The sequence below is a fragment of the Balaenoptera borealis genome (assembly GCF_965194805.1).
Source record: "Balaenoptera borealis genome assembly, chromosome: 17".
Classification (NCBI taxonomy): domain Eukaryota; kingdom Metazoa; phylum Chordata; class Mammalia; order Artiodactyla; family Balaenopteridae; genus Balaenoptera; species Balaenoptera borealis.
The window spans coordinates 44,906,806-44,922,339 of record NC_138876.1 but is presented as its reverse complement, the minus strand read 5'-3'; the positions used below and the strand labels follow the sequence as shown (position 1 = coordinate 44,922,339).

Sequence of the window (15,534 nt, the reverse complement as noted above, 5' to 3'; positions counted from 1 at the left end):
AGTGGTAAATGTCCAACTTCACACTCAGGGTCCCTCAAAAGGTGGGGAGTGTTCATAAGCCCTGAAACTGCTGATAATATTGACATGGGAATATGGAGTCTCTTCTACTATAATAACCGTTATCACACCTATAAAACATGCTTTCTTAAAAATTGCATCTTTCAAAGTCTTCTAGTGACCATTCTTTAGTGGATATATCAGACTTGCATTACCAATACATGATTTTTGATTTTTAAAAATAATCAGTTATCTAAAGATCTCGTTATGGGTTTTCTCCTCCAATCAATCTCTCTCTCTCTCTCTCTCTCTCTCTCTCTCTCTCTCTCCATTTCTCCTCTCATTCCTCCTCTGTCCCCTTTTGGCACCCTTTGGCCTAATACCCATTTTGTTTTTATTCTTCTATACTTTTGTTTGTTGTGTTGCTTTTGCTCTTATCTAAGTGAGATTAAATAATACAAATATCTATCAGTATTTGCAGCAATTTTCCCCCAAAGTAATAGAGAGTTCTAATTCTGCTCTGATTGAATTGAACACCCTGTTTCATTAAACATGGAGAAAAGTGTAGATAATTCTACTAATTTTAAGTGACTCTAACTAGTTAATATTTTCATTATTTTTGAAGGATTTAACATATTTTAGTTTGTATGAAAATATGTATTTTGGTTACAGTATGAACCAGAATAATAAATGAATCAGAGAAAGAAAACTTTATGCAGTTTCCTCTCCTTTTTGGAGGTGGGTATGGGAGGGTCGTTTGGGTTTTTTAGTTATCTATGGAAGGGGTACTTGAAATTTTAAAGCATTGCATTTCTGAATTAGTTCATTCCTTCATTTTGGCCATTGTTCATTGTCATATTAGCAGAGAAGTAGATTCTCACTGAGAGTGTACAACACTTGCTCAATGTGAAAGCTCAGTATCAGTGTCATTTGAGATAAAGGAAGTGTCTACATGATTTCTGGTCTTTGAGATCGTTCTTGTAAAATCTACTGAAGTGATATTTTGCATTTATAGGTCTAGAGATCTTTTCAAGATTGCAGTTAGAAATGTTTTCCACGATTATTCCTATTTTAATTTGATAGGAATAAGAGATCCAAAGAAATTCTGTTTTTGAACTAATTTTTTATAGATTTCACTTGGGATGAACAGAGAGAGAGAGAGAAAGAGAGAGATGAGTTTTGTAATAAAGCAAACAAAAAGTACCTACTCACAAGGCAAGAGGAGAGAATCCAGCTGCTTCTAGTTTTGTATTTACGTTTGCTGTTGCAGGTGGAGTAGAAATTAGCCAAATAGGGTACTTCCGGCAAACTTGATTCTGTTGGTATTTACCTCATCTCTCAGAATTTAGTGTCCATGCAATTCAGCCAAGGTGCTTTTGTTAAATATGCCACATGCATATTTCCCTTTCCCCCCATCACTGATTTAGTAGATCTGGGTGATCTGAAATGTGGGCAACATTTTTTCTTACTTGGAAGCACTCTGTATTTCTGTCTCTTGATAGGTAATTTTTATCAGGTAACTCATTCTGAAAATGGATGAGAAAAAGTTGCTTTTTAGCTTTCCATATGACTGATTTAATGCACACAATGTTTTTACACAGTTGCTTACACTATAATAAATGCCAGGAGGTGTTTGTTATTGGGGTGGGGGAAAGTTTAGCTTTATACTGTTAACCTGGCTTGGAGACCTGCACTTTCACACGACCTTTCTCAACAGCAAGATTGCTGCCTCTCATCCTGCCTGTGTGAAATTCTAGAGCAGCCTCTGCCACTGACTCTTCTATAACAACTTTTTATTTGTCTTTACCAGACTTTTAGGAATACATTGTCAGCAAACAAGCAACCCAAGCAGGTTTTTTTTTTTTTTTTTTTTTTTTTTTTTCCCCAAGCAGGTTTTTAACACTGAAGAAGGGACTGGTTATTGGTAGATCTTTCATGCATTTTAATTGTAACTGAAATATCTTGTACTTCTTAAAACAAAATATTTGATGTAAAACTAGAGTTTATTTATTTTAAAGAGATTAAATTTAACTTTAAAATAGTAAAGGTTAAACAGTAGAAAGTACTGATATGGGAACCAGATTGCCAGGCTCCATAGTGTGAATAATTAACTGGCCTAATGTTCAGGTAATCTAGGTTCTAATGCCAGCTCCTTCCTCAAATCTTTCTGTAGCTTGTCAAGTCCATTATGCTCAATCAAATGGCTATCATTAAACCGTGTAAACTTGAACGGATTATCAGAACCTAGCTGAACTGATCTTGGAGAGGCAGCATGAGCAGTGGCTTAATTCCCTGCCCAGGAATTGAACCTGGGTAGCCTGGATGAAAACCAGGAACTTTAGCCACCAGACCATCAAGGGCTAGAGGCTAGAAGTTATTTTTCCTCGGCTCTCGCCCCCAGTGAAAAATGCATTTCTCATGGAGGCAAAAACTGTAAAAACAGGTACAAAGTTTATTATTAGAGACATAGCACAACAAGTGGGATAGAACACAAAGAAATTGTTAAGATAGAAGCGAGGCAGAGACGCACACCCAGAGAGAAAGGGTGTGGGCGTCCTCCCTAATGAGGAGGAGAGCAGTAAAGAGGCGGTTAAATCACTTATATAGGGCAGTTCTTCAGGGTCTTTGTTTACCTTTGGCCAATTATCTGGTTTCTTCTTCCACACCTGACCTGCCGTAGGACGCTTCCCAATATGCACGCGCAACTTTTTTCCATAATGGATTTCAGCCCAGGGGTGGCCTTAGCATCACATATTATTGGGTGGTGCCCCCTCCTTTTTGAGCCTTTCTGCGCATGCGCAGTGTCTCCCTTGCCCCAAGGATGGGAAATGCATGACCTCTTGATCTTTACTCAGACAGGGTTTAGCCCCTCTCTGTTCCTGCCATGACTGTTATCTTAGAGTGTCCTCAGGAGACAAAGCCTAGCTATTTACCCTATTCTGTTGTTATTTCTATTTCAAAGTGCAGACAGGAGGCTGGTTGTAAATATCTAACCTGGAGCCCACCTATCTCCTGTCTCAGGAAATGTAAACAGGAGGCTAGTTGTAAGTGTCCAGCCTGAAGCCCATCTTTTTCTCTCCCCAAGGAATGTAAACAGGCGGGCAAGTTGTAAATCTCTATCCTGGGGCCCATCTATCTCCTGCCTCAGAACTGGCTGTTTAATGCCAAGGATCAGCGGCAAACAAGACCACTTTAATCAATTTATCCTCATGCATACTGTGGTCACGTTTAAATAGCTAGTGGTAATTTAGACATGTCTAGGAAAATTTTCTATGTGCCTGTGACAAACAAACTGTGCAGGCAGTAGTATCTAAGGAGAACAGAAATGAACAATTTTAAGGTACACTTTACTTATTCTTCGAATAAATGAAGTTGATTATTTTTCACTCTAAGAAATTGTACCTGAATATAGGCTGGGGTCTAGTTATGAGATATGCATGGATTCACACACTGGCCCAACACTGGGATACACAATCTTAGGCCAGCCAGCTAGCCAGACAACCAGGCACCTTTGAATGTGTGCATCCTTTTTGCCCCAGCCTTAATTACCTTTCATATCAGGCTTCTTATTTGTCAGTGGTATTTCTACTAGTTCTGCCTATTTCACAGATGCTATTGTGTGAATAGAATGAACTTGTGAAAATGATTCTCACTTTTACCAGGAAGACACTCTGAGCTAATGTCTTCTTGTAGCCATCTCTGTAATCAAGTAAAAAGTAGTAGGCCAAAAAGAATGGTTTTAGAATTGAAATGTAAATATGAGCTAATGAGTAAATTTTCTGTTATTTAGGACAATGATGCTAGTCTTTCACTGAGCAAGTAGAATAATTACATCATAATTCCTTTCATCATTAAATAAACCAATATCCATTCTACTTTGTAATGGACTGTATCTTGGGGTTATAAGATGGTCCTATTTACCGTGGTTCTTCTTCACAGGGTTGGCCTTTGCTATTCTCTCATCTGTGCACCCCGTGTTTGGTTTGTATGGGTCTCTGTTTCCTGCCATCATTTACGCCATATTTGGAATGGGACGTCATGTTGCCACAGGTAATAATTTCTGTCTATGCTTATGCTTCTCATATTACTAATGAAAGGGACTCAAGTGATCATTTGTTACGGATTACATTTCCAATGTAATTCTTACTTTACTACTGAAAATATTAGGGCAAATATTATCAGCAAATAATATCAGCAAATATTAGGGCAAGACATTTAACTTTCTGTGCCTCAACACATACTGTGATTTATTGCTATATTACTATGTAACCAAGGTTATTGTTAGAGAATCTGTTCATTTTTAAGTTGTAAAAAGACTGTAAGAGAAGGATAAATGTTCTGAATTTACAATGAAATGAAAATAAGCACTTTGAAGAAAAGACTATAAAATTTAGTTACTCAAATATTAAAAATTATTTTCCATGTAATTAATATTTAGATTAAACAATCTTTTAAGTTCTTCCAAGCTAGGTTCTACAATGTCCTCTAATTAGTATATCTCTTACATTGCCTAGCATTTCATTACCAAATAAAATGTGAACAAGTAATCTGATAATAGAGCAGCCTGGTTAAAAACAAGGGCTTGGAAGTTAGATAGACTTGGGTGTGTGTCACATTTGGTGTTTGCTATCTGCATGAGCTTGGGCAAAGTTTTAAAGGCCTATTTGCTGCTTTCTTGATAGTAAAATGGCAAAAAAAAATCATGATTGTATTGATGAGATAATTGATGTACAAGTGTCTAATTTATTACTTGCTACATAAAAATTAATAAAAGCTGCTATCATTACAAAAATGATACCTTAATCTTAAATATTATGGTAATAATAATAAAAGTACTCAAGGGGAAATATCCATAGAGGCATTTTTATCCATTTTGTTTATGCAAGATATCAGTCTATAAGCAAGTAATACCATTTTGTGTCTATTTCTTCAGTGGTCAGTTTGTGTTATTGAAGAAAACTTTATTTCCTACAAGAAAAATTTATTATCCCATAGTTTTAAAGATCAGAAGTTTGAAATGAGGCCCACAGGGCTAAAATTGAGATGTCAGTAGAGCTGCATTTCTTTCTGGAGGTTCTAGAGAACAATTTGGTTTTCTTAACTTTTCCAGCTTCTAGAGGCTTCCTGAATTCTTGGCTCAAATGCTTCATTTTCAGAGTCAGCAGGGAAATCTCTTTCTGATTATGATCTTTTGCTTCCATCCTCCATGTTTAAAGGACCCTTGTGATTACACTGGGTACACCTGGACAATCCAGGATAATCTCCTTATCTGAAGGTCAGTTTATTAGCAACCTTAGTTCCATCTGCAACATTAATTACCCTTTGACATGTAACATAAGGTATTTACCGGATGTGGATGCATTTGGAAGGCCATAATTCTGCCTACCACATTGATACATGCATTTTCTCATGCAGAAATTAACCCATAAAATAATGTCTTATTTATGTAAATTTGGCTTCTTATGTAATCAACTTTGTCATGGAGGATAGGATCAACAATTATCAGACATTTACAACACTGCTACCTAAAGTATGGTCCGCGAACCAGCAGGATCAGTTTTATGTGGAATCTTGCTAGAAATGTAAAATCTTGGTTCTCACTTCAGATCTATTCAATCAGAATGAGCATTTTCACACAATCTCCAGGTTTTAAAAAAAACTTATCTATCTACACATGTATGTGTATATATGTACTTAAATTTGAGAACCTTAGATGTACTATTTATTAGATGCTTTATTAAGAGCTTTACATATGTTATTTTATCTTAATACAATTATTTTAAATAGACATCATTATTTGCATATTTAGGTTAAAAATACCTCTTCATTTCATAAAGTTTTCTGTGACAGCACAGATTAAGTTGTAGGTGCATGGGTCACAACCCAGGTGTGGCCAAATCTGAAGCCCAAGCTTTTCCTCTTTACAACCAGCTGCTCAAGAATGCAGTTTCCTTTACTGTTGATGTAAAGGGAGAAAAGCACAATAATAAATTAGAAGTTCTTGAAGCCTATTACATTCAAAATTTCCTGCTCCCTAATTTCCTAGGGAAATTTATTTTCATTCTTCAAAACATTTAAATATGTCATTAGCAAGAAAAAGCAGATTATTTTTAGAGCTGAACTCAAAACATCTCTGTTAAACAAAGGATAAAAGAAAAGGTAAAAAAAATTTTCCCAATAGACCATAATTACTTTAAGAAGTCAAAAATACTTAACTTGATATACCTAAGTATGTATTTACATAAACCACTTTATTTCCTAAGGAATCATAAACATTTTACTGGTGACATGGTTTTGAAATTGCCATTTATATAAAACTTTGTATTTAACAAATATTATTAACAGCTATAGGAATCTTGTAGTCTACTAGGTAAATAATATACATTTCAAAATACATATAATTTACAGACTTTACTATAGATACTGTACAGCACAATAAATGCTTAAGGCATTTTATTTCTGCATAAGCACTTCTCCAAAAGACAGAGTCATCTGGACCTCCTCATTTCTCTTTTTATCCCAACAGATTTAGAATTCTTTAGAATGAGTAAAGAAGAAATGATCCTTTTTCCTCATAGTATTGTATTTATATATATATATATATATATATATTGTATATATATATATATATTTATATATATACACAATATATACATAGTATTGTATTTATATATATATAAGGCTCTGTATTTAACAAATTTAATAATATTAAATATAATATATATATAATATATATATCAGGAGAAATATACAAGCAAATTATTTTTGACCTTCCTATGATCTTAATTATAGGAACCAACCTAAATTTTCTGCAAACATTTAGTATAGAGAACATATTTTTCTTTTAAATAATATTATTGTACTTTATTTTGGTGTATATATGCGTGTGGGAATGCCTACTTCCATTTTACTATTTTACTATTAAGAGATTGATGTTGCTTTCATAAAGAAAAATTACTTTATCTGGGATTTTACCTCTAACTCAGGTAATCAGAATGCAATAATGAATTACTAAATGCAATAATAAATAATGCTTGAGGTATCGTTAAAAGCAAATAATTCAAAAGCTAGAATATAAAGACACCAAATGTGCTGTATTTTTAACAGCACAATTTTCTTATTTTAATTTAAAATACATATATATTTTAAAAAGGAATAAATCATTGATTGCTTCTTGTGACTTGCAAAGAACATAACTTAGAATAAAAAGGAAAAGAACAGAAACTTGGGTATCAATCCAGTGGAAAAAAAATTGTTGAAGATAACCCATATGTGACAATTTGTAGGATATAATTATATTCTAAATTAGAGAAAAAAATTTTAAAGAGAAAAATATGTTCATTAATTTAGAGAAAAGATTAGGGAGACCATAGAATACTCTGTAGAAGAAAAGAAAATAAGCAAACAATTATTTACCAAATGTGGTAGGAATTGTGACAGATGTTTTTATATATGAAATATCATTTAATCTCTACCCAAATTTTGTAGCTATATATTTTATCATCATCTTACAAATAAGCAAGCTGAGAGAGGTTAGGTAACTTGACTAGGAATTTGAACTTAGGCCTGTCCAATTCTGAGGCCCCAATTCACTTCCTATTAGGTCTTGCCACCCACTCTTAAGCTACTAGATGGGTTTAGTGGTATTTAAGGGTACCACTAGTAGGTTAAACCAGAATGAAAAGTTGAGAAAGTGAAGGAAAGAGCAGAGGAGTAGTAGGGAGGAGATAAAGACAAAGCAAGACCAATAAGATAGAGAAGGTAAAATGTCATTCACAACATCATCATATAGTCACCAGCAGCCTCAACATCCTTGATTGTTCTCAACTGTCTCAGAAACAGCAAAGTGTCATCCTTTGAAAAGAGGCAATACTCCCATAACCATGTTGGCGCAGTAGGTAGCCCCATATCCATTGCTGGCAATGTCTCTCTCTAGAGAATTTCTTGGGATGTGACTCACACACAGGTGAGACTCACTTTTCTTTTCTCAACAAAACATTTTTGATGGCTGTTCTCTCTTACCATTCAATTCCTTCTTATCTTCTTTCAAATCTTAGGAAAGCTAGGCCTAAACTCAAAAATTAACTCTAGATCATTTTTGTTCTCAGTTCGCTAGTCATTTGTTCAGTGGCTTTTGTACAAATCATTTTGCTCTATGTTCTAGATTTAAAGACCAAAATACACACTTCTTTACTTTCAGGAATATCAGACTTTGAGAAATTCTGTTGTAGCATATCTTGAAAAAATAAGGCAAGAGCAGATCCTATGGCATTTAGTACTATATGATGAGAAGAGTGATCATGACAGTTGATATTTATTGATGATTTATTGAGAATGACTTAGCTCCCTAAGAGAACTATATTCAATTTGCTGTATGTATTTATATACCATCAATTCAATGGAACAGTGAACATTGAATAACAGACTATAACAGAGCATTCTGGTTTTAATCTTATTAAGAATTACCTTTTTTAGGTGTCAGCTACATGCAATATATTGTGATATGTGGTATAGTACATTATTTCATTTAAGTCTCATCACAACCCCATTGGGTGAGGAATGATTTCTGTCTTTAGATAAAGAGATTAAGATGGTACTGAGATTTAAGGTGAGGTTTATTGGAGGCTACGATCACCATACTATTCTGAATCACAGCACATACTGCCTCGCTTATCCTGTAAAACCAAAGGATTGTCTGTGTCGGCTTTCCACTGAGACCTTGTTTCTGTCTGACTTGGCTCTCTTGCCCTATGAGGCTGAATGCCATTTGTTGAGATGCCTACATCTTGTGACAGGCCCTTTTTTACACAGCGTCATTTATGACCTGGGGCAAAGTAAGGTCTTTAGGTAAAGGGTTGGGGGAATGTTTGCACCACGCTGCAATTTGTTTCTTTAATCCAAAATTGCTGAACCCTCTCTTTGGGAAATGGCATTTCCCTGCCAGTGTGGCTACGTTCTCAGACATGCTGTGCCAAGATAAGAGCATCAGAACTCTTGGTGGGAAGAAGGGAACACACTGAAAATGGTCCTGCATTTGTGTCAGGCCAGGACAATTCCTGGGAAATACCTTTGAAACTTATCTAGTTACAATAGACAGAAATGGTATGTTTCATCATTTTATGGGCCACAGCATGTTGTTGTTATACTATAATAAAGGTGTACTCTGTTATGAGAGCACAGGGAATGGAAAGATTTAACCTGGCCTGGGATGGATCTATGTTGAATATGGAATTTGAGCCAGACCAGGAAAGACAAGAATGTTTTCATAAGTAGATTGGAGGAGCAAGCATTTCAGTCAATGAGCCCCAGATTCAGCAAAGAGTCATATTTTCCACTGAGCCTACTGAGGTCTTCATATTTATCATCTCATTTATATTCTTCTCAAACTCTAAAATATAGGCATTATTACCCGCATTTTATGGATGAGGTGATTTAGACTCAAAGTAATGTGCTCTAAATCATGATAGTGATGTATGGAGGAGCTGAATTCAAATCCACACCATGATCTTAATCCCTGTCCTGAGGACATTCTCTATGTAGGTCTGCAGAGAGGTAGGAAAATGTATGGCCTAGGAGGGAATAGCAAGTAGATGGCGTGGCTGTATGTGGAAGAAATATGTGTATATAAAAAGGTGGGTTTCTGTTTCTTCCATGGAGTGAACGGTGGAATAGTGGGGGTGCAGAAGAGAGTGCTTCTAATAGATCTGTTTTGGTTTTACAACATGGATTCAACTTTAATGGTGGAATCCAATAATGTTTACTGAGTCTGTTACTAACAGAAGATCCCCCCCCACCCGCTTTAGGCACGTTTGCCTTGACATCCTTAATATCAGCTAATGCAGTGGAACGGCTTGTCCCTCTGAACAGTCAGAACCTTACCACACAGAGTAACACAAGTGTGCTGGGCTTATCTGACTTTGAGATGCAAAGGATTGGTGTTGCTGCAGCTGTTTCCTTCTTGGGAGGTGTGATTCAGGTAAGTATACTGAAACTTGGGAATAAAGAAAGGGAGACAGTAGCAAAGAAAAGGCAATTGGTGCTTTATTAAAGTCAACTTTTCTTGTCAATTGAATTTTTCTTCCAGTTTTATTGAGATAATTGACATACAGCACTATATAAGCTTAAGGTGTACAGCATAATGATTTGACATACATACATCATGGAATTTAAGTTTAATGAACATCCATAATCTCATATAGATACAAAATTAAAGAAATAGAAAAAAGTATTTTTTTCTTGTACTGAGAACACTTAGGATTTACGCTCTTAACTTCCATGTATAACATACAGCAGTGTTAATTACATTTATCACATTGTACTTATTTATCTTATAGTTACATAATATAGTGATTCAATATTGCTATATATTTCAAAATAATCACCATAATAAGTCTAGTTAAGATATGTCACCATACAAAGATATTACATGATTATTGACTATATTCCCCACACTGTGCATTTCATACCTGTGACTCATTTGTTTTGCAACTGGAAGTTTGTACTTCTATTTTCTTTCACCTATTTCTTTCCTTTCCCCACCCACCTCCCTCTGGCAACCACTTATTTGTTCTCTCTATATTTCTACTTCTGTTTTGTTATGTTTATTTATTGTTTTGTTTTTTAGATTCCATATATAATTGAAATCATACAGTATTTGTCTTTTCTTGTCTGACTTATTTTACTTAGCATAATACCCTCTAGGTCCATCCATGTTGTTGCAAATGGCAAGATTTCATTATTTATATGGTTGAGTAATATTCCATTGTATACATAGACCACATCTTCTTTATTCCTTCTTCTACTGATGGGCATTTAGGTTGCTTCCATATCTTGGCTATTATAAATAATGCTGCAATAAACATAGGAGTGCATATATCTTTTCTAATTAGTGTTTTCATTTTCTTTGAATAAATACCCAGGAGTAGAAGTGCTGGATAATATTGTATTTCTATTTTTAATTTTTTGAGGACCCTCCCTAATGTATTCCATAGTGGCTGCACTTACTTACATTCCCACAAATAGTGCACCAGGGTTCCCTTTTCTCTACATCCTCACCAGCACTGGTTATTTGTCGTCTTTTTGATAATAGCCATTCTGACAGATGTGAGGTGCTATTTCATTGTGGTCTTGATTTGCATTTCCCTTATGATTAATGATGTTGAGCATCTTTTCATGTGTCTTTTGACCAAATGTATGTCTTCTTTGGAAAAATGTCTGTTCAGATCCTCTACCCATTTTTTAGTTGGGTTGTATGTTTTTTTTTATGTTGAGTTCTATGAGTTTTTTATACCTTTTTGGATATTAAACCATTATCAGATATACTGTTTGCAATATCTTCTCCCATTCAGTAGGTGACCTTTTTGTTTTGTTCATAGATTACTTTGCTGTACAAAACTTTTTAGTTTGATGAATCCCATTTGTTTATTTTTGCTTTTGTTTCCCTTGTCTGAGGAAACATATCCAATAAAAGTATTACTAAGGCCAATGTCAAAGAGCATACTACCTGAATTTTTTTTTTTTAATTAAAAAAAAAACAGAACCAAAGAACATAATGCCTGTTTCTAGAGTTTTATGGTTTCAGGTCTTACATTTAAGTCTTTAATCTATTTTGAGTTAATTTTTGTCCATAGTGTAAGAGAGTAGTCCAGTTCGATTCTTTTGCTTGTAGCTGCCCAGTTTTCCCAACCCCATTTATTGAAGAGGCTGTCATTTCCCCATTGTATATTCTTGCCTCCTTTGTTGTAGGTTAATTGGCCATATAAGTGTGGGTTCATTTCTGGGCTCTCTATTCTGTTCCATTAATCTATGTGTCTGCTTTTGTGCCAGTAACATACTGTTTTGATTACTGTAGCTACGTAGTATAGTTTGAAATTGGGAGTGTGATACCTCCAGCTTTGTTCTTTTTTCTCAAGATTGCTTTGGCTATTAGAGGTCTTCTGTGGTTCCATATAAATTTTAGGATTATTTGCTCTAGTTCTGTGAAAAATGCATGCCATTGGGATTTTGATACAGATTGCAATGAATCTGTAGGTTGCCTTGGATAGTATGTCCTTTTAACAATATTAATTATTCCAATCTATGAACATGATATATCTTTTTAACTGTTTGTGTCATCTTTATAAAAAATATTTTATTTATTTATTATTTATTTGGTTGCACTGGGTCTTAGTTGTGGTAGGCAGGATCCTTAGTTGCAGTTCATGGGCTCCTTGGTTGTGGCATGAGAATCCTTAGTTGTGGCATGCATGTGGGATCTAGTTACCTGACCAGGGATCGAACCCGGGACCCCTGCATTGGGAGTGTGGCATCTTACCCACTGTGCCACCAGGGAAGTCCCTGTTTGTGTCATCTTCAACTTTTTCATCAGTGTCTTATAGTTTCCTGCATACAGGTTTTTACATCATTAGTTAGATTTATTCCTAGGTATTTTATTCTTTTTGATGCAATTGTAAATGGGATTGTTTTCTTAATTTCTCTTTATGATCATTCATTGTTAGTTTATAGAAATATAACAGATTTCTGTATATTAATTTTGTATCTTGGAACTTTACAGAATTCTTTGTAGTTTTTTGGTGGTGTCATTAGGATTTTCTATGTATTTTATCATGTCATGGACAAACAGTGACAGTTCTATTTATTCCTTTCCAATTTGAATTACTAACTTTTTCTTGTCTGATTGCTGTGACTATGACTTCTAATGCTATGTTAAATAAAAGTGGTGAGAGTAGGCATCCTTGTCTTATTTCAGATCTTAGAGTAAATGCTTTCAGCTTTTCACCATTGAATGTGATGTTAGCTGTGGGGTATATAGGTTCTTTATTATGTTGACGTATGTTCCCTCTATTCCCAGTTTGTTGAGAGTTTTGATCAAGAATGGGTGTTGAATTTTATGAAAAGCTTTCACTGCATCTGTTGATATGATCACAATTTTTATTCTTCACTTTGTTTATGTGGTGTATCACATCGATGGATTTGCAAATATTGAACCATCCTTACATCCTTGGGATAAATCCCACTTGATCATGCTGTATCATCCTTTTACTGTATTGTTGAACTGGGTTTGTAAATATTATGTTGATGATTTTTGTATCTATGTCCATCAGTTCTATTGACCTGTAATTTTCTTTTTAGTTTGATACCTTTGGTTTTGGTTTCAGGGTGATGCTGGTGCTGTAGAATGAGTTTGAAAGCACTATTTCCTCTGCAATTTTTTGGAGTAGTTTGAAAAGGGTAAATGTTAGCTCTTCTCTAAATGTTTTCTAGAATTCACCTGTGAAGCTGTTTGGTCCTGGACTTTTGTTTCTTGGTAGTTTGTTTTTTGTTTTTTATTTTTTTTTTAATGGATTCAATTTCATTACTGGTATTTGGTCTATTTGTATTTTCTATTTCTTCTTGGTACAATCTTGGGAGAGTGTACATTTCTAGGAATTTGTCCATTTCTTCTTGGTTGTCCATTTTATTGGCATATAGTTTTTCTTAGTAATCTTTTATGATCCTTTATCTTTTCAAAGAACAAGATTTTGGTTTCATTGACCTTTTAATTTTTTTTTTTTTAGTCTCTATTTAATTTATATCCTCTCTGATCTTTATAATTTTTTTCCTTCTGCTGACTTTGTGTTTTGTTTGTTCTTCCTTTTCTGGTTCCTTTAGGTATCAGGTTAGGTTGTTTATTTGAGATTTTTCTTGTTTCCAGAGGTAAGCTTGTATCACTCTAAAGTCCCCTCTTAGTACTGCCTTTTCTGCTTCCCATAGAATTTTGGATCCTTGTCTTTTCATTTCCATTAATCTCCTGATACTTTTTGATTTCCTTTTTCATTTTTTCCTCTTTGATTTTTAAATTTTGTTTAGTAGCATACTGTTTAGCTTCCATGAGTTTGTGTTTTTGCAGTTTTTTTTTCTTGTAATTAATTTCTAGTCTCAAAGTGTTGTGGTCGGAAATGATGCTTAAAATGATTTCAGTTTTCTTAAATTTACAGAAACTTGCTTTATGGTCTAGCATGGGATCTATCCTGAATATAGTTCAATGTACACTTGAAAAGAATGTATATTCATCTGCTTTTGGATAGAACGTTCTATATATGACTAGTAAGTCCATTTGGTATAATGCATCATTTAAGGCCACTCTTTTTGAATTTCTGTCTGGATGATCTATTCATTGATTTAAGTGGGATGTTAAAGTCTCCCACTATTATTGTGTTACTGTCAATTTCTTTCTTTATGTCTGTTAATATTGGCTCTATGTATTTAGTTGTTCCTATGTTGAGTGCATATATATTTACAATTGTTTTATCTTCGTGGATTGATCCTTTTATCATTATGTAATGTCCTTTTTTGTCTCTTATTACAGTCTTTGTTTTAAAGTCTATTTTGTGTCATATAAATATTGCTACCTCATCTTTCTTTTCATTTTCATTTGCATGGAATAACTTTTCCCAACACCTCACTTTCAGTTTGCAGGTGTCTTTATTTCTGAAGTGAGTCTTTTGTAGGCAGCATATATATGGGTCTTGTTTTTTTATCCATTCAGTGACTCTATGTAGAGTGGATTTTTGATTGGAGCATTCAGTCCTTTAACTTTCAAAGTAATTATTAATATTTATCTACTTATTGCCATTTTGTTAATTGTTTTCTGATCGTTTTGTGATGTTTTTGCTCCTTTATTCTTCTTTTGTTCTCTTCCTTTGTGATTTGATAACTATCATTAGTGTTATCTTTGGATTCCTTTCTCTTTTATTGAGTGTGTATCTATTATAGATTTTTGGTTTGTGGTTACTATGAGGTTTATGTATAGCAACCTCTATATGTATATGTGATTATTTGGGGTTGTTCATTTCTTAAGTTCAAATGCATTCTAACAGTCCTGCATCCCCCACCCCACATTTAATGTTTCATATCTTACAACTTTTAAAAAATATCCCTTAACTACTTATGGTGGTTTAGATGATTTTACTACTTTGGTCTTTAAACCTCCCAGCTAACTTTATATGTGGTTGATTTACTACCTTCATTATGTATTTGCCTTTACCAATGAGATTTTTTTCTTCCTCAATTTTTATGTATCTAGTGGTCTTTTTCACTTGGGGAAGTCCCTTTAACATTTCTTGTAAAGCTGCTTTGGTGGTGTTTAACTCTTAGTTTTTGCCTGTCTTTAAAACTTTTCATCTCTTCATGAAATCTGAATGACAGTCTTGCCGGGTAGAGTATTCTTGGTTGTAGGGTTTTCTCCTTCCTCACTTTAATTTATCATGCCACTCCCTGTGGCTTGTATAGTTTCTGCCAAAAAGTCAGCTGATAGCCTTATGGGAAGTCTCTTTTACATAACTAATTTCCTTTCCCTGCTTATTTTAATATTTTCTCTTTATGTTTAATTTTTGACATTGTTATTTTAATGTGCCTTTGTGTAAACCTATTTTGGTTCATCTTGTTTGGAACTCTCTGTGTTTCCTGGACCTTGATGTCTGTTTCCTTTTCCAGGTTAGGGATATTTTCAGCCCTTATTTCTTCAAATAAGTTCTCTGCCCCTTTCTCTCTTCTTCT

The 15,534-nt window shown here is 34.4% G+C and overlaps 1 protein-coding gene across 1 annotated transcript in view; it reads left to right on the top strand.

Annotated features, from left to right (window-relative positions):
* SLC26A7 (solute carrier family 26 member 7) overlaps positions 1-15,534 on the top strand; it is a 329,129-nt gene that overhangs the window by 171,883 nt on the left and 141,712 nt on the right. The window contains exons 3-4 of the mRNA XM_082363299.1: positions 3,937-4,047; positions 9,801-9,973. Of these exons, the coding sequence (XP_082219425.1) occupies positions 3,937-4,047; positions 9,801-9,973 (284 nt within the window). The remainder of the gene's footprint in view (positions 1-3,936; positions 4,048-9,800; positions 9,974-15,534) is intronic.